General features: G+C 53.5%; 2 protein-coding genes across 2 annotated transcripts in view; both read left to right on the top strand.

Annotated features, from left to right (window-relative positions):
• The first annotated feature begins 3,286 nt into the window (after nucleotides 1-3,286).
• LOC102017529 lies at nucleotides 3,287-18,140 on the top strand. The gene is made up of 6 exons (XM_013516796.1): nucleotides 3,287-3,401; nucleotides 4,231-4,277; nucleotides 4,505-9,236; nucleotides 12,797-13,599; nucleotides 13,846-13,953; nucleotides 17,234-18,140. Exons 1-3 carry the CDS (start codon nucleotides 3,287-3,289, stop codon nucleotides 5,399-5,401), a joined length of 1,059 nt encoding a protein of 352 aa, XP_013372250.1. The 3' UTR covers nucleotides 5,402-9,236; nucleotides 12,797-13,599; nucleotides 13,846-13,953; nucleotides 17,234-18,140.
• Nucleotides 18,141-21,732: 3,592 nt separating this feature from the next.
• Nucleotides 21,733-22,247, top strand: part of Arhgef7 (Rho guanine nucleotide exchange factor (GEF) 7) — a gene marked incomplete in the record, with an annotated part of 86,405 nt that continues 85,890 nt past the window's right edge. The window contains 1 exon segment of the mRNA XM_013515723.1: nucleotides 21,733-21,791.

Genomic DNA, 22,247 nt, shown 5'->3' with positions numbered 1-22,247 from the left:
CCGGGGCCGGGGCTGGGGAGGGTCCGTCTCTGCGCCCGCCGCTGCCCGCCAGGGCTTTGTTCGCGCGGGTTTCGCCGGTGGCACTGCGGGCCGGCCCGAGTCCACCCTTCTGCTTCCTGCACCCCCGGCCGTGCGTGTTCAAAGGACACAGCCGCCCACAGCGCGGCCAGGGCTCGGCCGTGACTTACTGTTTTGCCCACGAGAGAATCCCTCCTGTGCCCAAGCCTGCAGCCCTGCCCGCACGCGCCGGGTTCGAAGCCCGGGAGCCTTCAGAGCTGCTGTCGGAACCCGGATTTCCTCTCCGGGTCGCAAGCGAGCAGGCTGGGGCTCCCCGGAGGGCGAACCTTGACCTTGTCCGTGAGCTGCGGCCAGCGAGCTCACATGGCCTGCGGGGGCAGGCGCCCGTAAACATCAGAAACGCTGGAGTCGCACCTCCAGTTTTCAGAGCTGGTGTATAATTTACGAGAAGGTCAGCAATTATTTAAAAAGTGCTAAATGTGGGAACCGAAGTGCACGGTCATTCAGAAGAGCTATTTAATTTTCCATGGGGTATCCTGGCCCCCAGGAGGGATGTCAGTTTGTTAATTGAATGTTAATTAAGTGCCCGGAAAAAGTAAAATCCTTAGTTTTGTTCCCGAGTTTGCACGGTATGATGCTACATTTAAAATTAGGGCAGGAAGCAGTTGCTTTAACACGGATATTGCACGCATGAGCATTTGTTTTAGGTGTTTTTCTGCCGTGGAACATATTTATAAAAACAGGACCCACATTTTGGAGTGAGTAGCCTGCCTGTCTCTGAAGTAAAAATGTTGCTTGTAAAGGAAACTAGTCAACAAAATCGTGATTTAAGATGGGCTGGGAGCAGCGTGTAACTCTCAGGGCACACAATGCAGGCTGTCATCTGGATGTTGGTACCTCTCCTAATAAAAGACAGATGCTCAAAGACTGAAACCCTTGCTAAGTTTACCAAAATAGGCTGGAAGAAAATGCAGCTCGTTTCTCAGAGCAAAGCTGTAAGAAACTTCCTGTGTGGGACCTATAAAGCCAAGTCAGTGTCACAGCCCCGGGTGCTTTGGCGTGCGAGCTGCATTAATATCGATCGGCCAACTTCAAGGATCATTTTCTTTTTTAAATGCTGAAAAAGATCTTGTTGGAAAACTGTGGCATTTCTTTCATCTCTGAAACAACAAAGAAAGGAATGAATAAAATGTTCAGCCCATAGCGGCCAGATTGGAAGGGGATATATTTCAAAACTGTGGTCACGTGGACCATTTCACAGGTCAAAGTTGCTGTTTTGTCCCCGCAGAGCCCGGCTGGTTTATTCTAAACAGACTCTGTCACCACAAAAGCCGAGTGTCAGAGCACCAGGCTGTAGACGAGTGCTGTACCTGAGTGCGAGGCCGGGTTTGGGAGTCAGAGATTAGCCACTCTGCTTCTCAAGGCCTGGGCTCAGAAGTCCCCGTTTCCCTGGAAGTCACCTGTTTGTCTGGCCAGCGCTTGCCTGTGGTAACACGCTACAGAGCACGCATGTGGGTCTGCTCTGACTTCCGTGAGGGCCTGCGACTCTGAGGCCCCTTTTCCTTACAAGGGACACTTGGAAACTGAACCAAACATCTGTGCGGGCTGCAAGGATCTTTGCTTGACCCAGGTGCCACGTGGGCGCCCTGGCAGCGGTGGCCGTGTGAGCAGTGTGCGGCTTCACAGCTGCAGTCCACAGCCTCACGTCTGCCACGAGACTGGGGTGACAGCAGGGGGTGCTCTGCATGCGCCCTTAGGCAAACGGCCTGGGAGTTTCTCCATGACTGTGGGCTCCTTGGTTTTCAGAGCAGACAGGGGACATGCATGGGGCTCTGGGTGTCCTTGGTGTGGGTCTCCCTTGGTGAAGTTCCTGTGTGTTTCCAGCAGGGTGGGCGGTTGGACAGCGGGCAGAGGGGCACATGGGAGCCCTCCTGGGCGTGGGCCCTCAGGAAGAGGTGCCTTCCATGACTTTCACGAGTGTCCTGCTGAGAGGAGGGGGAGCTGGGGTCAGGAGAGTCCGGCTGTGACTTCCCCAAGTCTCAGCACCAAGGCCACGCTGTCCGGGGCCCGGCAGTGCCACGTTCCCGCTGCAGACACCCCAGGTCTTGGAGTCAAAGGAGGTGAGAACCAGAGGCCGGAAACTCCTGCAGGTTAACGCAAACTGCGGTTTTAATTTTACTTAGCCTGAAAACTCAGATCTGGGTTCTGTTTGTGCCCCAGGAGGAGAAAGCGGAAGAGCTCACGGGGTCCCCTGCCCTGCCTGTGGGAGACCTGGATCCGAGGTGCTGAGGTTAGTGAAGGTCGGGGGCTGCCCCAGGCCTTGCTTGGGGTCCTGGCATGCGCATTTGTCCTGTGGCCTGGAGGCCAGAAGTCTGAGGTTGAGATACCCCAAAGGTACTGGGGCCCACAGTCTTCTGTGCTGCTGTCCTGAGGTCCGCGTGCTGTGCCGCAGCCCCACTTGATGGGGGCAGCCTCGCTATTGGGCCAGCCCCCCACTGTCCTAACTAATTACATCTGCAGTGACCTCCTTTCCAAATAAGGTCGCACCCGAGGTGCTGAGGGTCAGGATCTCTATGCTGGATTTTAGGGATGAACTCAGCCGTCAGCTCTTGACCTGTGCATTTGGACCAGGTCCACTCATGAGGGGCTCGGCTGCTGCATGATGCCGGCGCTGTGGGGTCACCCAGACACAGGTTCTGGGGAGGGAAGGAGAAGGTGGCTCCAGACCACTGGCGCCAGAGAGAGCGCTGCAGCCAGAGGCAGGGCCAAGCGAGTGGAGTGCCCCAGAGGTCGGACCCTGATGCGTGGCAGCACCGGGGAAGCTCCCAGCCAGGACCTGGCAGTTCTGGACCTTCCTGGGCTTGCGGAGAATCCACAGCCTGATGTTGCGGGGGGAGGAGCTGCTTCCCGCCGACTCCTGGCCCCTTTCTGCCGGGCCCAGGACTCCTGCGCTGGGGCTGGGAGGAGGAGGAGTAGGAGGAGGAGGAGGAAGGCTCGGCCCAGGCAGGAGTTGGAAGGGACTGGTGCCACGGGGCCTCCGGGGCTGTGGGGTGGGAGGGCAGCGTGGGGTCGGGCAGGGCTCTGCTCAGGACATGCTGGTGGGAAGGCCACGCTGACAGCTGTGGTCACAAGGCCGAGGCAGGAGGATTGCTTGAGTTCCAGGCCAAGCTGAGCTAATAGTGAGATCCCGTCCCAAAAAAACCGCACAAAAATAATGACTTGTTGACTGACTGACTGACTGACATATCCCTTGTGAAGGAGTGACTCGATGTGCGTCTCTGGACTGTTTGGAAGGAGACCTGCTAAAGCCCACGAGGATGCTGAACAGGGGCGGCCGAGCGGGGCCTGGGGCCTGTGCGTTTCACAGTGGTGCGCTCTTGCCTGTGAGGCGGGCGGCCTGGAGACACCTCAGCCCTGAGCTGGGCGGTGGGAGAAGAGCAGAACCGGACCATGTTGCGTGTGTCCTCATATCCTTGTGTGTCCCCATGTGCTTGCGTCCCCATGTGTGTGCCCTCGTGTCCTCGTGTCCGCATGTGTCCTCGTGTCCCCGCATGTGTCCATGTGCTCTTGAAACAGCAGACTTCCGTGCAGCCTGAGCCAGGGCATCTGGAGGGCGTCGCAGGAGCCAGCCTGGAAAGGCCACCGTGCTGATGGGGGCATGGACACCTGGGCACACGCATGCCGTGCACACCCGTGTGTGTGTGTGTGTGTGTGTGTGTGTGTGTGTGTGGAGGGGAGGAGGGCCTTGGAGCCCTGGGGCTAGAAAGGTGGGCGGGGCCTCAGAGAGGGCAGCGAGGCCGACCATGGTGTCCCACGGCTAGGCTCTTGTTCGTCTACAGCAGCCGCCCTGGAACTGCCCGATGCCCCCATCCTCACGCACTGCCGGCCTTAAGTGCAGTTTCTTGTTCATCTTCTTCTTTCCTTTTTGAGACAGGGTCTCACTCTGAGTTTAGGCTGGCCTTGAACTCACTATGTAACCCAGGCTGGCCTCATATTCGAGGCAATTCTCCTGCCTCAGCCTCCTGCGTGCTAAGATTATAGGCCTGTGCTACTGCGCCCAGCACAAGTGCTTCTCCTCTCAGTAAGCGTTGCGTTGTGTCTGTTGGGAGTTTCGGGCTTGGTACGCCCTCCTTCTCCAGTCCTGTCTCCCTGGTGTCTGTCTCTCAGATGAGGACTCTGAGGCCCGCAGGGCGCCCCGCTGCAGGGGGTGAGGGAGAGTCCGGCCCAGGCCACCGTGCTTGCCACCAGCACCCAGGCAGGTGTGTGGTCAGGGCGAGCGGGTTGCGCCTGCCCTCTGGGGGTCTTGGGAAGGAAGGGGCGTGGGAGGCTTCTGGCCTGAAGCCTCCTGGGGTGTTGAGGAGGATGGCAGGGTGTCTTGGGAGCGGGTCGCATGCCGCTTCCCCCTCAGAGACCCCTGGGAATGGGCACTGTAGCGGGACAGAGCACACAGCGGAGGTACAGGGCTCCCGGCCCCATCTGTCCCCAGGCCCAGCACCGTGTGCCCTGGACTGCAAATGGAAGCGCGTCTGTGGTCCTGACCTCCTCCTCCCGAGGCGACCAGCTGCTGTGGCGTGACAGACGAGTGGCTGTTGGCAGGCTGGTGGCAGAGCCGCGGTCCCTCTTGTCTCGCAGGGGACGTTGCCGCTCCCTGGTCAGAAACCCGGGTGCTCTGAACCTTGACCCTGTGTCCATCACCAAGGACAAGGCCTGGCGCATTGTCCGGCACGCCCCAGGGGGGTCGAGGTGCCCCTTGTGGGGGGCCCCTTGCTGGGTATCCAGGGCCCATAGCCAGAAAACCCTAAGCAAAACCACCCTGGCCCTGAAGTGTGGCTGTCACCTCCCCTCATGGCCGCGCGGTCCTAGCGACCTCTGTCCCACCCCAAGAGGCAGTGTTGTGCGGGCCACCCATAGTTCTCGTCCCTCGGCCGCGGGGCAGGGGGCTGGGGCTGGGGTCACACTCGTAGAGGCCAGGGAGGGCCTGACCAGCCCGAGACGCTGCCCAAGGGCTTTGGAGCAGCCTCTGAGCCATCCTGCATCAGGCCTGTGCAGCCGGGTTGGGTCGGGTCGGGAGGCTGCCTCTCCTGCCGGGTTTGGATCCACTTCGTCTGCACTCGGTGAGCTGTGGGCCAGGCAGCTCCCGGCCTTGCGGAGGGCGGTGTTTGCTGTTGTCCCCGAAGAGGACGGGTGGGGCCGTCCCCGAGGGTCGCAGCGCAGTGTTCACAAAACTGCAGGGTCGGTGCGTTGCGGAGTCCCCGTCACCTGCACAGCAGCGAACTGCACGTGCGTGAACTCTGACCACAGCGGGGGGACAGCAGGGTCTTTGCAAAGTATCCAGCCCAGGCTCTCGTCACGCCCAGCTGGGCGCTTGCATAGGGTTGGGTAGGCTGTGCACTGTGAGTGGTTGGGGGCACCGGTCACACTGTAGTCTGAGTGAGTGGTGCTGCCAGGATCGTGCCAGGAGGGCCTGGGGCTGTGATTCGGGGAGGGTGGCCACCAGGGTGGAAAGCAGAGATGATGAAAGCGGCCCAGCCCCCAGCCCACCCTTTGCCCAGGGCCTGGCGCTCCCTGAGTCTCAGCTGGCCTTGACTCCTGGTGGCAGAAGTGACAGGTGCCAGCCCCAGGCGGGGCCTTGCCTTCTCGGACAGTCCTTGCCTTCCTGGAGGACAAACCCCAGGCTGGGGGCTGTGGCTGTGGGGCCTCCCCCGGGCCCTGGGGGACCCTGCAGCCTGACACTGAGTGAGGGCGAGTAGGGGGCAGCTGCTGTCTGTTACTGAGGGCTCACGGCTTGCTGTGTGGCGTCCCCGGGCTGTGGGTGGCAGCTGCAACACGACCACCCTCAGCCGCCCATGCGCGCATGGTGTGTGCAGGCCGGGCCCTGCTCGGGGCTGCACTGGGCCTGCATCCCTGTCCGGGAAGCGCATCGCTCCTTCGGCCCCTGCCCGGTGCTGGTTCTCCTCTGCAGCCTCGGCCATCCTCGGCAGGGACAGTACGGGCTGAGCGCGTGCCGTGTGCCAGGCCCTGTTGCACTCACACAGCTCTGGGGAGCCGCCTGCGCGCTCCTCTCAGAGGGAAGAGGGCTGCAGTGCTGCTGGGGCCGCTGCCTGGGCCCTGGCTGGGCCAGCACCTGCACGGCCCTGCAGAAGCGGCCAGCAGGTGAGCGGCCCTGGTCTGCGCTGAAGCCACACTTCCCCTTTGCCTCTCCTTGGGTTATGGTCATTCCTCCTGCATTCCTGAGTGCTCTGCTTTCCTTTTCCCAGGCTTGTTTCTTTGCCTCCGACTTCCTGCCTCCCACTCGCTCTCTGTTTCCGTGCCCCTCCCTCCCTCGCCCTGTTCTTGTTCTGGGGCACGTCCCTTCCCACGTCTGCCCTCACCTGACGTCTCTTGGAATTGGTCTCCTGCCACGGGTTGGGGACCCTGGGGATAATCAGGTGGCTGGAGCAGCGGTGTGAGGCCGGCTCCTTGAAGCTCCTGGTGCCGCCTCTGCCCACGCCAGGCGGCTGGAGAACACGGCAGAGAATCCTAGCAGCAGGGAAGGTGAGCGGGTCCTGACCTCACGCGGTGGCCCGGGGCACAGGTGTCCCTGGTGTCCCTGGAGGCGATGTTTGTGTTTCTTGTTCTCCCGGCAGTTTGAAGGGTGTTGCAAGAGAAGCGAGTCTGAGACAGTTTTACTCTTTGAACTGGAATCCCTGTAGCCGCAGAAGAGTGACAGGCAGATAGGCAGACAGGCGGACAGACAGGCACTGCCCTTGCTTGCAGCTCTCCTGTGCTTCTTGCGACTACATTGGTGTGTTCCACTTGTTTCACGTGGCCTTTTCTCCGGTGCGTGGTGCTTCAAGCATAACTTCATCAGGGGGTGCGATCGACAAAAGTATTGAATGTTTACATTGAAAAGAACTATGACAGCAGCAGATCTATCGCCAGGAACCCTCTTCAAAATACTCCCCCTTACTTCCAACATGTGTACCCCATCGTCCTTGCCGTGTTTTGCAGCAGCTCTGGAGTCCTCTCTCCTGAGGTCTTTAGCTGCGCTGTCCTGGCTGCCTTGATGTCCCGAGTGGATTCAATGCATTTCCCTTTCATGCTCATTTTGACTTTCGGAAGATCCAGAAGCCACACGGTGCCAGATCCAGTGAATAAGGTGGGTGAGGACACCGCGTCGTGTTTTTACAAGGTGCTTTTCTGTTGCATTGTGCACTGCAGCAGCATTCACCATATTTTTGATCATACCTCACAGAGACACTGAGGAAAGAGGACTCCAGAGCTGCTGCAGAAAGTGGCCAGAACCGTGGGATGAGTGCGCTCAGAGGGAGGGGAGGATTCTGGGGGAACTCATGCATGTGTCTTACTACTCTGTGCTTTTGAAGTTAAACTTTCACAATACAGTTTGAACACCCTTTGTATAATTGGAGTAGCTTTCTTTCATGGGATAATAATAATCTTCTTTTCCCTAAAGCAGCTAAGTGAAAGTGTGAACCTGGAAAAGTGCACAAAAAAGCTGGTGAGCTTTCCAGTTTATATGAAGCTGCTTGGTCAGAAGTGGGAACCCACAGCTCCTGGTTTGTTGATTCTGAGCTGTTTCTCCAGGGAGCCTGGCTCTGCCCAGTTTTCCAGCGGTGGCAGAAGGCCTCCTTGTGGACTCCACACACAGTGGCTGTGCTGCGGTGGCCTCTTGCTCTGCTCTGACGGTCTCACACAAAGCTCGTAGGCTGAGGAGCTTCCCCTCCACCTTCCTGACCCGAGTGGTCCCAGCTCCGGAGAAACCTGCAGTGCCCTCTGTAATCAGGAGCACAGGTTCTTGGAGAAGCCTGATTGCTCTCTGAACCCTCACTGCAAGATTATGGCTTCGTCATTCACTTCAGGGAGAACGATGCAGTGATTTGACAGGATTGAGGAGTTTTGGAAGAGTCCTAGCTGTCCTCACTACCTGTGCTGCAGCTCTCCCGGAGGAGCGGTTGAGCCCTGGGACTTCCGGTCTTCCTCCGGGCTGTTCTTGTGTTTCTGAGTGATCTCAAGGCCACGTTTTCCTGTGGTGCTGAAGAACTCGTCTTATTTAAGATCTGCGATTGTATAATGAATCTCACAAAACGGGGGTGCCGGAAGCAGACTTCTGGTGGAAGCAGGCTCTTTCTGGTTTTAACTGTTCGGATTTCCAAATGCATTTCTGTTTCTTTAGAAAACAGGCTCTATAAATAGCATGTGTTCAAATTCCTGACAGACGTGTGTCAAAGGCGACGTTTCCAGAAAGGGCCTCGGAGGGTGCATTTTTAAGTGACAGGAGACCTGGACTGAGTGTCTTCCAGACTTTATGAATTAGGGACACGGAGGAGGATGAGGGTCCCCCGGCCATGCATCTGACAGAGCAGGGTGACTTGCAGGGTCCCCAAGTCCCCGGCGCCACCTCCCCACGCCGGCCAGGCTGCGGCCTCCGCTCCTCATTGTAGGACGGCCCTCGGGGGGACCGTGTCCACCTGCACACAGCTGTCTTTGGGGTCTGAAATGGCGCCTCTGCCAGAAAGAGCTGGGAGAATGAGGGCAGAGTGACCCGAATAAGGGCAGGGTGACCTGCACAAGGAGCAAGCATGGTACAGAGTGGCAGGGATCCGAAGGGACAAGCAGAAAATTCCTGGAGCAAATCACTAAAGCCAAAAGCTGCTTCTCAGACGAATCAGTCAAATTGACAAACCAACTGCCATACTGAGCGGAAGAAAAAGGAGAAAGTACACAAGGACCCATCTGAGGCGTCACCTAGACTCTACAGAGAGGGAAAGTGACAGCAGCTGGGGTTCTTATGCTGATACATCCTGCAGCTTCCAGGAAACAAGCAGGTTCCTTGGAAAGCAAACTACCAAGACTTGCTCCGGAAGAAACGGAGAGCCTGAATAGCCCTGTCCCTGTTTCAGAAATTGCATTTGCAGGCAAAGAAATTTCTCACAAGGAGAATCGCAGGCCAGATGGCTTCCCTGCTAAATTCTAACAAACAGGGAAAAATAATGTCAAGTCCACACACTCTCTTAAAGAACTGGAAGTGAGGGAGGGTGTCCCAGCCCTGTCCGTGGGATCACCTTTTCCCCAGAGCAATGCCAACAGTGATGTGCCGACTGGAGACCAGTGACCTCCGTGGCCATGGTGTGACACTCCAGCCGCCCCAGCCTCTCGAGTTCAGCAGGATACAGGAAGGGCCGTGCATATCCAAGGGCATGGATCTCAGGAACCCCAAGGTTGGTCCTCATGTGAAAAGGATGCGATGTGACCCATGATAGGAACAAACTAGAAAAGTCATAGGGTGATTTCAGTGTGTGCAGAAAACATTTGCTAAAATCTAGCATCCATTCATGATTTAAAGAACACCTCCCAGCGCTCCAGGTGTAGATGGCAACACCTTCAACCCACAGAAGGGGAGTCTGTAACCCAAACCGTGGGAAGCTGCCCTTGGACCAGGAGTGAAGGATGCTATGGGATTTTCATTTAGAGAGAGGGACGTGGAGGTCTTGTTTCCAGGAAGTGGCTTTATTGCTGCCGGCACAGACTCAGCGGACTCATATCCAAAGGCTAAGTGCCGAGCATGGCCTAGTTCCACCCTTTATACAATTTTCATGTCTTTGTCTCCTTTATGTGGGCATATGCTGACACTCTACAGTCTGGCTGGGTGCACATTAACATTAACATGCTGTGGTCTGGTTGGGTATGATTTGTGTCACAGCGCTGCATTAGAACTATTCATGCTCCACCAAGGCTGATGGGGCTGCATTGCAGGAAGTCCCCTCCCCACCACAGGGGCCGCTGTCCTGACCCCCATTCCACCTGTGCTGGGTGTCTGGGGAAAGGGAGGTGGAGGTAAAGCTGCATGTGTACAGCAAGGACTGTGTACTTGAAAGAGAGGCTGGAATTCCAAAATGCATCCTGGAACTAATAAGTGTGTCTGCAAGTTTGAAGTGTACGAGGCCAAGGCGCAGAAATCTGCTGGAATTCTGGGCACCAGCAAAAGGAAAAGAAAAACAAGAGGGGAGAAACGCCATACATAAACCTGACGAGACTGGGGCAGGCCTGCCCTGTGTGGAACACTGGTGCTGCAGAGCGACCCCGAGGTGGGGGCTGACGCGCAGACAGAGGCAGCGCCTGCGTCAGAGTCCCGCCGTCCGAGCTGCCTGTTCTTCCTCACTGAGCTGCTGATCCAGCAGAATTGTGACCACGATCCAAGAGCCGAGGGTTTCTTTCTTTTCTTTCTTTTTTTTTTTTTTGACGGAACTTGACAGATGATTCTAAATTTATATGAAGCTGCAGAGGACCTGGAACAGCGGCTGCGGTGTCGAGGGGGAGGAAGGAGCTGGGGTGTGCTTTCCAGACTTCTCAGCGAGCTCCCCGAACAAAGCAGCACTGCTCTGCCTGAAGACGGAAACAGAGCTGCAGGACCTGGCGAGTGCAGGTGTGGACCGGAACTGGACATGTGCCGTCCGCAGGGTGTGCAGCCCTCACCATGCCACAGACACGCACACTTCAGAAAGCGTGCTTCTAGCTACACCCTGCACGGAACAGAGAAGTTAATTCAGAAACGAATCACAGAGTGAAGTGTGAAGCCTAACAATGTAAAACTTCTAGAAGAAAATAGGATAAAACACCTTGAGCTTGGGCCAGGCAGGATTTCTTAGGGAGGACACTCAAACCACGATCTATAAATGAAAGAGTTAATAAATTGGACTTAATCAAAATGAAAAAGTTCTGAGTCAGGCATGGTGGTGCGTTTCTGTAATTCCAGGATAGGGAGGCTGAGGCAGGAGGATCAATGTGAGTTCAAGGCCAGCCAGGGGTACATAAAAACAAACAACAACAAAAGCTTTGCTTTTCGAAAGACATTTTTAAAAGAATGACAAGCAAATACACAGGTCAGGAAGAAACACTTGCAAATTACTAAGATCTCTAAGGATTTGTATCCAGAATTCATAAAGAACTCCCAAGCTTCGCTGACAAGAAAAGAACCTAATTACAAAATTAGAAAGGAGTCTGAGCAGACCCTTCCCCAAAGATGGACAGTGGAAGTAAGACAGAAGAAGAAACTGGCGCCATCGGTCGTTGGGGAAATGTCAGCTCAAGCCCCGGCGAGACGTCACCTCCTCCCTGCGAGGGCCGCTCATCCTCGAAGGGGTGGTCACACCGAGCACTGGCTGAGTGTGAAGGGACGGGACACTGTGGTGGGAATGTGCAATGGGAGTGTCTCCCAAAGAGACTGTCAGCTTCTTAAAATACAAGCGTGTGTCTAGCAAATGTGTCAGCCCTCCCTAGGTGTCTGCCCAAGACAGTGAGGGTGGCATGTCCGGGCCAAGGCCTGCACACAGGCTCCAGCAGCTTTGTTGTTAATAGCGCAGGGTGGCGACAGGCAGATGCCTCTCAGCTGGTGAGTGGAAGAACCCATGAATGGGGCATGCTCAGCAATAGAAAGCGTACTGCGGAACACGGTGAGTCTCCACGTGACACCCAGTGACAGGTGATAGACCAGACAAGTGCCTCCTGTGTGAGTCCATCCGTGGCCAAGGGCACTGGGAAATGCAGTGAATGTTAAATTAAGAAAAAGTGTTATAACGAAAGCTGCATCACCATGAGTCCCTCTCAGATGTTCCCCTTTGCTTTGAACACATGTATCCCATTATTCTTTGGCTTTCTGAAACAGCTCTGGAAGTCCTCTTTCATGGGCGTCCTCAGGCAGCTGCCGAGCACCATCCAACAGAAAGGCAGCTCATAAAAACATGACACTGTGTCCTCATCCACCTTAGTCACCAGAGCTGGCACCGAGTGACTTCTGGCTCCTCCCCAAAGTCAAAATGACCATGAAAGCAAAACATTTTGAATCCATTCAGGACATTAGGGCAGCCAGGACAGCGTAGCTAAAGACCCTCAGGAAAGAGGACTCCAGAGCTGCTGCAGGAAGTGGCGAGGATGATGGGAGGAGTGTGTTTGAAGTCAAGGGGATCTTAAGAGGATTTATGGGAATGTGCGTTTTACTTTAACAAATTTTTAAAAAGTTGGACATTTACTGTATTTTTGGATTGCACCTCATATACCTCTTGAAAGTGCAAGGTGATCATAGTGACAGCAGGCCAGTGCTTGCTTGGGTCCTGGGGACAGGAGGAAGTGACCACACTGAACAGGTCGTGGATAGTCACTGTCTGGCCCTGTGAGATTTCATGCAGTGGACAGTCACCAGGCTCCCCCCCCCGCCCCCGTTAGAGGGCACCAGTTCGCTGTGTCCATGGAACCTCAAGACCTGGCATGTGGCAAGCTGTGCCCTGTCGTGATCACATTTTTGTTGGTGTAATGGACCTTTCACTCCTTTGGCCAGCCGTCTCCTACTTTACAGCCAAATCATAAGCTTAGAAATTGTGTATGGCGCTGGGCATGGTGGCACACACTTGTGATCCCAGTACTTGGGAAGCTGAGGCAGGAGGATCATTGCAAGTTCAGACCAGCCTGGCCTACAAAGTGAGATCAAGGCAGCCTGAACTGCATAGCAAGAACCTGTCTCAAAAAAGACAAAAAGAAAATTGTGTATAGGGTTTTAATACACAAGAGTAAATACGATCTTTACGTTTTATGGAAGAAGGGATTTATAGCCGGAGAGCTTGTCTGTTTATCTACTCATTTATTTTCTCATCAAATCTTGGTTGGGTGTCTGCTGCATTCCAAGCATTGTGTGAGGTCCTGCAGATTTGATGATTTGCAGAAATAGCCTAGTGCAGTATCTGCAGGAGGAGACCAACATTAAGTAAATGACCTGATTGAATTGCAGGAGGAAGACAATCTGTGCGTGCCCTGCAGGAGAGAAGTGGATTTCAGGCCGTGAGCAGAGAAGCACCGACCCCTGGCAGTGGGCAGCGTTGTTCGGAGGGGACGCTGGGTGGCCGTGATAGAGTGGGTGTGTGTTAGCCAGGGGCCCGGGAGAGGCCGGTGGCTGAGGGGGTGTGGAGGGGTGGCGAGGTGCACAGGGCCGGCAGGCTGCTTTGAGGAAAGCTCTGGTGTTTTCCAGGGCTCAAAGGGTAGTGGTGTGGCTGGGGCGTGTTTGGAAAGTACAGTGGACAGGCTGCCCAGGAGCAGCCAGGTACTGGGGGATGGGGGCGCATGTGGGGGAGGCCAGGGAGTGGAGGCCGGTGTGCTGCCCAATGCCCGGCCGGTGCCACTCCGGGAGAGTCAGTGTTTGCTGCGCTGGTGGGAAGACCCAGTCCTAGGACCCAGTCCTGGTCCCAGTCCTAGGACCGCAGGTGGAGGGCTTGAGTCGGGCGGATCCCTTCCGTTCTCTTCCTCCCCGTCTCTGTCCCTGCATCTCTCTGTCTCTCCTCTGTCTCCCCATCCCTCTGCGTCTCTGTCTTGGTCAGCATCACAGCAGCCCTCGTGAAACAGGAGCTAATGTAACGCAGCCGCAGTGAACATGCGCCTCAGACGCAGGACCAGGCACCTGACAGGAGCGGGACCTGAGGGAGCGGCAGGCTGGCAGGGCACCAGCGATGCTCCCTGGTGACAGGGCAGGAGCTGTAACCGGAGCTCCTCAGCGGCACTCCCTGAGCCAGCGCCCCCGCCCGCCCGGTGTGCTCCCAGGTAAAGCCGAGCCGGCCTGCCTCCAAGTCCTATGGGAGGGCCGAGGCAGGCGCATCTGTCTCTCGTGCCAGGAAGTTGTAGGCAAAACCAAGAGCGTCTTCATTTCTGTCTCACTTGGCCTAGTGATTGTATTTCCAAAGATAGAGTTTCAGGAGAGCTCCTGTCTTAACTATTGATTTTCATACAGGATCAGTAACAGCCACGTGCTGCAGTTGCTGTTTTTGATCACTGACGATGCTCCCACAGGATTCCCCCCGCCGCCCCTTCTGAGACAGAGTCTTGCTGTGTAATCCAGGCTGGCCTTGAACTTGTGGCGATCCTCTTACTTCAGCTTCCTGAGTGCTGGGATTACAGGTGTGTGCCACTACACCTGGCTAGAATTTGTCTTCTGGTGACAGGGTCGCTGTTTTTTGTGTGAGTCCGTGCTGATGCTCACATGATGCCGGAGTCACCTTCGACCCTCTGCGCAGGCCATGCCCCTGTCCTGTCTTATTCCACTCCCCCAGGCTACAGCACCAGTGTGGAGACCCCGGTAACTCGTGGTACTTAATGAGTGCCAGTGGGACTTCCCATAGACACAGGCCCCTAACTTAGTACTTTTTTTTTTTGGTACTGGGAATTGAACTCAGGACCTTGCATTTGCTAGGCAGGTGCTTGTGCCACTGAGCCATATCCCTGGCCCTTAACTTAGTACTTCACTGAACAGAGAATGCAGGAAAAGCCAACTCTGGGAAGGAAACCTCCCTGTTGTAGGTGGGAGTGTACATTAGTACAATCAGTGTAGAAATTCCTCAAAAAACTAAAACCAGAAATTCCATTTGGTCCAGTTATTTCACTCTTAGCTGTTTTCCTGAAAGAGCTAAAGACATCATACTGCAGTGATCCATGCACACTTGTATTTATAGCAGCACAGTTCCTAATAGCTGTCTTAGTTACTTTTCTTGTTGCTCAGACAAAATGCCCAACACCCAAAGTTAAAGGCAGACAGGTTTATTTGGCTCACAATTTGTGGAGGCTTCAGTCCATACTTGGCTGGCTCCAAGGCAGGGTGGCAGAGGGGCATCAGTTCATGGTGGTGGAAGTCAGCAAAAGCAGTGAAAGAGAGAATCAAGACTCTTCCTGTCCCTTATATTGTATGCAGGCTCCCCGCCCTGTTGGATGTAGTACTCACTCCGTTAACCCTAGCCAGAACTATGCCAAACCAATCAGTGGAATGATTTACTAATCATACTCCTTTAATCCCAGCATTACACACTCTAGATTCAGCCACCTCTGAAAAACACCCACCTATGACCACATGAAGCTTTTGGGGGACATCTAGATACAAACCATAACATTTGTACGTCTCCTCAAAGACTTATGCACATCCTTTTATGCAAAAGGCACTTAGTCCATCTCTGAGAGTTGCCAAAGTCCTAATAGTTTCAGCATTGCTGAAAAGTCCAAGTCCCACGTGTCCTTTGAGATGTAAAGCAAACTCTTAGCTGTGAGCCCCTGCACAAAGGAAAAGAAAATGAAGCACTTCCCACATTCAGTGGCACAAAATAGACATTTTCATGCCAAAAGTTACAAACGGGGATACAAAGGAATGGGACCAAAGCAAATCCAAAACCCAGCAGGACAAACATTAAGTGGACAGTGAGCAGCACAACTTCCTGTCCCGTCCCCGGGTCTCTTCTGTCCCCCTGGGGTGCCCCCGATGACAGCTCTGGGTATCCTTGTAGATGCTCATGTGACAGCACCACTCTCCCGGGGTGACAGACTTGGTGCTGCCTGCTCTCTCCGGTGCTGGGTGTGGGTGGCTTGCTTCATGGGCACACTATGGGTCACTGTCTGCCCTCCACATTGCCTCGCACCTCTGGCTCTTACACTGTGTTCTCTTCAGCTGCTGCCAGAAGTGCTCCAGGTTAGGTGTCAGCAGGAGAGAGCTGGCTTGATGAGCAGAGGGACTGGAGCGGCTAATGAGGAGACTAAGGTGGCAGAGGCGTGGCTACCTGCCAGGCCTTCACCCTCCTGGGCAGGGGCTGGGAGGGAGCCATGGCCAGCGGAGGCTGGGACCTGTGTCACCGCGGCTGTCCAAGGCGGCACCTGCTTGGCAGGCCTGATGTCTGTGGTGTGAATCTTTGCCAGGGGCTGATCCAGAGCTGTGGTGTGATGTTCCTGACTGCACAGCTGGACACCAGGTGGTGGGGTCTGTGCGAGCAGGACCCCCTAGTGAGCAGGCTTTGGGGGCAGCTCCTGGGCACAGAGCGGGTTGGGGAAGTGCACACTCTTTAACTGCTGGCCACTCATGTCATCTCTGCAAGTGAAAGAGCCGCACTCCCTCAGGGGCTGCGCTTATGCTATGAGGGACTTCAGTGACCCAGGTGGGCTGGTTATGTGGCTTCAGGCTGGTTATGACTGCTCAACGTGCAGTGCCAGTGGGAGCCACCAGGGAGCGATGGTGAGCCAGAATGGGCCTGACCTGGGGTGGGGTCTTCCCACAGGAGCTCAGGGGGCCCTGGATGTTCTCCAGCCAGGTGCCTCGGCTGCAGGTGGCAAAGATTGGGCACCTGTGTGCTGGTTGGAGTGTAACTCATTCTCCAGTGGGAAGCACAGAATGTGCTGTCGCAGCACATAAGTATGCACTGCTGCTGAGTACAGTCCTGGTGCCCTTCCCAGGCAGTTGTCCTCAGACCCTCAGCACTCCCTGGGGCTGCTCAGGCCTCCACTGGCACAGAGTGGTGACTGGGGGAGCTGACGGTGCCCGGCCCAGAGCAGCTGAAGTGCAGAGGCGCAACCGGACAGCCTGGAGTCTGACTTCAGATCGCTGTGATTGCTTACTCTAGACACCTTTTATTAGATACAAAGCCCAAAAGCCCGACTTGTAAAGACAATCCTAACGGTTTTGAGACTGCCTATGCCTTCATTTAATAGGCCTTTGATGGAAAAGCCTGGAGTTTTTACTGGGGTAGGAAATCTGGGCCAACGGCTCGGGAAGTGGCCTGGGCAGCGTGGATGGTCTTTCGGATCCTTCTGGAGGGGCACGAGGGCCCTGCCTCTGAGCTGTGCAGGCTTTGCCTGTTGCGAGGGAAGCGGCCACCAGCATGCTCACGCACGGCTCTCTGCGATGTCGGCTGTCGTCTCTCAGCTGAGTAGTCCTGGGCTAGGGCAGAAGTAGTCTAACTTCGTAGGAGACTGCCGGCTCCCGAGTGACCTTGCACCCTCTCCCGCCTCACTGCCTCAGCCTTGCCAGCAGCACTGGCACGCTGGCTGTAGCTTTGACTTGCTGATGACGTGGAACACTTCTCCCAGTGCTCACTGGCCATGCCTGGACTTCTCTGGGGAGGCACTCAGGGGCTTTTGCCTGTTTGGTTCTGTACCATAGCATTCCAGATGTTTTCACTGCACACTGTGACGTCATCCACAACCTCAGTTGCCCCTGATTATGTACCACCCTTGAGACTGCCATGGACTTCTAGAATGTCACCTCCCCCCTTTTATTTCTGAGACAGGGTCTTGCTTTGGTGCCAGGCTGGTCTTGATCTCAGGAGCTCAAGGGATCCTCCCACCTTAGCTAGGACAGTGTGCACCATTGTGCCGGCCTCACCGTCACACCTCTGAACATGCAGTTCCGTTTGTCTCTCCTTTCCAGGCCCCAGACAGAAAGGCTTCAGGTGGCTATGCCTGCCATGCGGAGCGCATGGACCCGGTCTCGGAGCTGCAAGATCGGTCGTGGAGTCCAGGCCTAATACGTGTCACCAAACATACGACCCCTTTGCTCTTCCCAACAACGCAGTGAGAAAGGCTGTTAGTCTTAAATTGGATAAGGGTCAGGGACTTAACCTAGGTGGCCCGTCAGGTATGTTACACAGCCACGCTCTGCTCATTCACGTATTATGAGCTTTTCATTCTACTATTGCAGTTTTCTGAGCAGGTATGTTCTCTGAAGGAGCTCACTGCCTGCACTCTGGGGGTGGACAGGAAGCCTCCGAGGTCAGCAGTCACGGGCAAGTTTCAAGGGAATCTGTTTCCAGACCCCCGACTTAGATGCTTCCTCACCCAAGCTGATGAGCGAGGAGGGGCCTGTGCCTGTGATGGGGTACTCAGAGGGCTGGGCCGCCCACCTCCCCTTTCACAGTGGCCCTTTTCCCTCACACAGAAGCTACCCCGTGCACCTGTGTGTGGCGCTGCTTCGGAGCACTGCCACAGGACATCCCCGACGGCCATGTACGTAAATGGGGTGGCTGAAACCATCCAGGGTGTTGAGAAGTCAGTGATCCCAGTGATGGGGAATTTGCAGCTCTGGGGTTTGAACTTGGCTTGCACAGAAACCAACAGAGACTCTGATCGAGTTGTCAACGGATGGCGCAGTCTGCAACCTGTGATGGGCCCTGTCTAGACGGTGGTTGTGTGACTCGGGAGGCTTCAGAATTCTTAGTTATTCTGAGGCGCTGGCCCTCAAACCAGTGCCTTGCACACGCTCAGCATCTGCTCCCTGCTGAGCTACACCCCGCCCTAGCTGAGACGACTTCGGAGAATAAAGTTACACCACAAACTCCTCCCGCATCCATGTGCTTACCTTTATGAACATGGTTTCTTGGCATGTGCATAAAGAAACCCCAGAGAGACAACTGAGGCTGGGCCATGGTTCATTTTGGCAAGAGCGATGATCACCCACAGTAAATAAACCAATTTTTTTTTTTTTTTTTTCTGGTACCGGGAATTGAACTCACGACCTTGCGCTTGCCAGGCAGGTGCTGTGCCACTAAGCTAAATCCCCAGCCCCATGAACCCATTTTTTTAAAGTCCCATTTTTCTCATCAAGGTGTACATTTGCAAATAAGATTTTACCTTTTATATTTATCAAAAACTGTAGTACATTTATAGTTTCTGTCACTTGTGTACCCACGACAGCTCTGTTAAGTCAGATCCTAACGAATAGGTTCTCATGGCTTAATAATCTTACATGTAGATTCTCATTATTTGTGGTAATTATGGTCTGTAAAGTTAGCTCAAATATTGACTTGTCCATGGCCACATGACTCCTAAGGGAAATAAAAGCAGGCTCCTATAAGAGTCTGGACAGAATACATGACTTTGTTTTATGGATAGTTGTTTGGAGACAGCTAATTGAATATATTTTTGTGATGGACAGTTATATACAATCTACCTTCATACTTAAACATTATTTCAGTTACAGCATTACATAATATACTCTACCATGACTATATTAGCTTACTTTTCACTCAGTTGTACACAGACAGTACACGCACAAAATGTGTTCATAAACAGTAAATGCAGTACTGTGAACACACACTGTATATTACAGGAATGCAAATAAAGTCCTGACAAAAGGATGAAGCAGAGTATGCACCTAAAGTTATATATGACGGTAGTTGACATCTTGCTGTGCATGGACTGCAGGATGTGTCAGTGGTCTGACCTTCCACAGCCCCCTCATCAAGCCTGATGAAGACCAAAGGAGACACTGGTGGAGCTTGTTCTGCACAGAGGAAGATGTTTGTGAGGGTGACATACTGTCACCCAGCAGTCCTAGGGTAGGACTTTTGCTGCTCACCCTGGCTAGAAAAACTGCTTCAGCCTAGTCTGCCTGGCTTTTCACCTCAGATCTGTAAGAGTCTCAGAATAAGGGACAAATGCGGTGGAGGTGAGGCGCTTACACGTGAGGCTTTGTTCAAGCAAAGGGTCACATTCTTCCGTATCACTAAAAACTTTTTCTAAGGCAGAATTCCATTCAGATATTTTGGCTGCAGAGGGACAGTTTTTGGAGCCTTGAGCCGTCATCACTGTCTGGCTTTCGTCCCTGATCAACAGTGCCTGCTTTCACCATCTCATCTGGGTCCTTGGTTGGCTCCACTGCCTTCTCTGCCAGCATTTCTTCCACATCTTCTGTCATGCTGTTGAAACCTTCTCTGCTTATCTGCTGTGCAATACACATTACATTCTTGACACTGTTCTTTATGTTCTCTGTAACACCTTCAAACCCTTTGAAATGTTTCATACAGTCTGGCCAAACATTTTCCCAGCAGTTATCGATCAGAGCCTGTCTGATGCTATCCCAGGCTGTGCCAACATTTCAGTAGTGTTTCCGATCATGACTGACTTGCAGTAGTCGTTCTAGTGGCTTCCTCAGTGGCATCGAGACTTTCGCAAGCTCTACTGTAGAATGCTGTCATGTAATGTGCCCTGAAAGCTTTTATGATGCCCTGAGTGAGAGGCTGGCTGAGAGATGTAGCATTTGCGGGCATGTATTTGGGCTGGGCGTTTTCAAGTCCTTCATGGCAATGAGCTGGAGCATTATCCAGAACTAACAAAAGCCTGAGGGCAAGGTTTTTGCCCTGGAGATAGAGTTCAACTTCTGGAATGAAGCAGTTGTGGAACCAATCCCAGAATATCTCAAGACACCATCCGTGCTTGTTTGTTCCACCTCCAGTGAACTGGCACACGGCTGAGGATTTTTCCTTTAAGTGTGTGGGAGTTTTGGGTTCTGCACACCATTAGGGGCTTGCACTTAAAGTCACCCTTGGCACTGGCGCACAAGAGTAAGGTTACAAGGTCTTTGAATGTTTCAAGCCAGGGGCTTTGAAAGCCACCCGCACTATGTAAACTTGTCTGCTGATGTTCTTGTAAAACAAACTTGTTTCATCAGCATCGAAAAACTGCTCTTCAACATAACCCTTTTCATGTATAGCACTTAACAGGTATTTTAAAAATTCTTCTGTCCTTCAGTAGAGCCATCTTCTACTGAAAGCTTAAAAGTTTTTCATGCTGTGTCATCTTTTGAAACATGCAAGCCAGCCTGCACTGGCTGAGAAGGGTTTAACATGCTCTTGACCCTGGGTTACATGACTGTAAATTTCTTTGGCTTTCAGTCTCACCACAGTGTGGTCCACTGTGCTTTTGTTATTGGCCATCATCTCACGGATCCACATATTTAGGTGCTTTTCCATTTTTTCCATGGCTTCATCACACTACAGATGTTCTTTAGCACCTTCTGGAGTGGCCTCGTGCACAGACCGGCAGATCTCCTCTTCCTTTTTCTGGATGTATCGTATTGTGGACTCATTAACGAACTCGTGGCCTTCAGCAGTGTAACCCGAGCCTGAATGAAGCTTGTCTAACACACGAATTCTTTTCTGTAAGACACATCACAACTTTCTTGTGCATAGGAACACTAGACAGCATTTCAGTACTACATTTGGAGGCCATTTAAAACAGAAAACTTATCAAGTAAAAGTACAAAAAACCCATGGCACTAAAAAGACTGAGAGGACATTTGTTTAGTTTGAGAAATGAAACAAAAAAGCAGAGAAGGGCTTTGTTCACACCCAGCTGGGAATGTGCAGTGATTCAAGTGTTCTGCTCCATACTTGTCAGTACGTGACTGAGGATGTCCCGGAAGTATTTATTTTGGGGTTACACATAAATTGTAGCAAGTAGGTGAGTTTACAAATATAGAATCAGAAATGACGACTATTATTTGTATGGGTCTCTTGTAAAAAAGATAATGTGAACACAAGACTTTTAAGCATAAAAACAGATTTCATTAGGATATTAATTCTTCGAGGTAAGTGGAATGGGATTGCGTTAACGGAGAAAAGAATTTATGTCTGATTTTTAAAGAGCTCATAATATTTTTAGTTAGAGAATAGGTATTAAATCGCTATTGTATGTGGATTACATTGATGCATTTTAAAAAAGGATGTAATACTTTAAAATGCTATTAACAGAATGCCACAAATGACACCCTTTGTAACCATTTAAAATTATGACATGAAAATTAGATACTAATACTTGGTGCATAATTTCTAAAATTCAAGGAAGGCGAGGAACTAGGACTAGGACGCAGCTTTTGTTTTGCTCTTCTAAGTTTTCATTGAAAAAAAAACTAGATCTGTTCAATTTGGAGGGAAACACATCAGCACTTTCTCCTAAGAATTTTTCATCTGTGGGGGAAAAAGGCTTCATTTTCTCTCTCTTGGCATCTTTGAACACCCTGGTTTTGATTTTTCATTTTAAAAACCCAAACCACAGTATTCCCGAGAGTGGCCAGATGGAGTGCTGCGATTGCTCCGTACAGGGCGGGGCAAGAATCGCCTCGAGCGCGCTCAGTGCCAGAACTCTGGTGATTTGGTGTAGAAGCCAACGCCAGTTCTCACACAGTTGAGGAGAGAATTCTTCTTTGCCAGGTAAACAACCCTTCGATTCCAAACAAGAGGTGCTGGCGGGTGCCTCAAGGCTCCTCCTCAGACTGCCGCAGGCACTGGCGCCGTCGCCGGGGTCCCCGGCGCTGGGCGCGGGCTCGCGGCCCCCTCAGCCGCTGTCGGCTGCGACTGACTATTCCGCCTAACCATTCCTCAGGCGCAGGCCTGCATCCGGAAAAACACTGCACCGCAGTCCCGACATGCACGGTTCACGCTGCTTGTTCCCTCAAACGACAGCGTTAGAGTAGAAACTGCGCCCTCCATGCACCTAGCCGACAAAGGAGTCCTCTCCGCCTCTTCCGAGAGCCTCGAGCCGCCCAGCCCGAGTTCTCCGGGCTTCCTCCGGACGGCTGCGTCCGCTCGGCCAGCCCCTGGCGCGGGAGGCAGAGGAGAGGAGGGCCGGGCGGGCAGCGGGCCGTGGGCTGCGGACGACCGCGCAGA

This window comes from Chinchilla lanigera, unplaced genomic scaffold (genome assembly GCF_000276665.1).
Source record: "Chinchilla lanigera isolate Chin_1 unplaced genomic scaffold, ChiLan1.0 scaffold00003, whole genome shotgun sequence".
Lineage (NCBI taxonomy): Eukaryota > Metazoa > Chordata > Mammalia > Rodentia > Chinchillidae > Chinchilla > Chinchilla lanigera.
This window is presented reverse-complemented; position numbering and strand designations above follow the sequence as displayed.

Bases quoted from the DNA above. Each gene is read 5' to 3' on its own strand.
- LOC102017529 (XM_013516796.1), top strand. From the start codon at position 3,287: ATGTGCGTCTCTGGACTGTTTGGAAGGAGACCTGCTAAAGCCCACGAG. The intron at 3,402-4,230 runs GTGAGGCGGGCG...GCAGGGGGTGAG, and splicing joins ACAGTGGTGCGCTCTTGCCT to GGAGAGTCCGGCCCAGGCCA. The intron at 4,278-4,504 runs GTGTGTGGTCAG...ATCTGTCCCCAG, and splicing joins TGCCACCAGCACCCAGGCAG to GCCCAGCACCGTGTGCCCTG.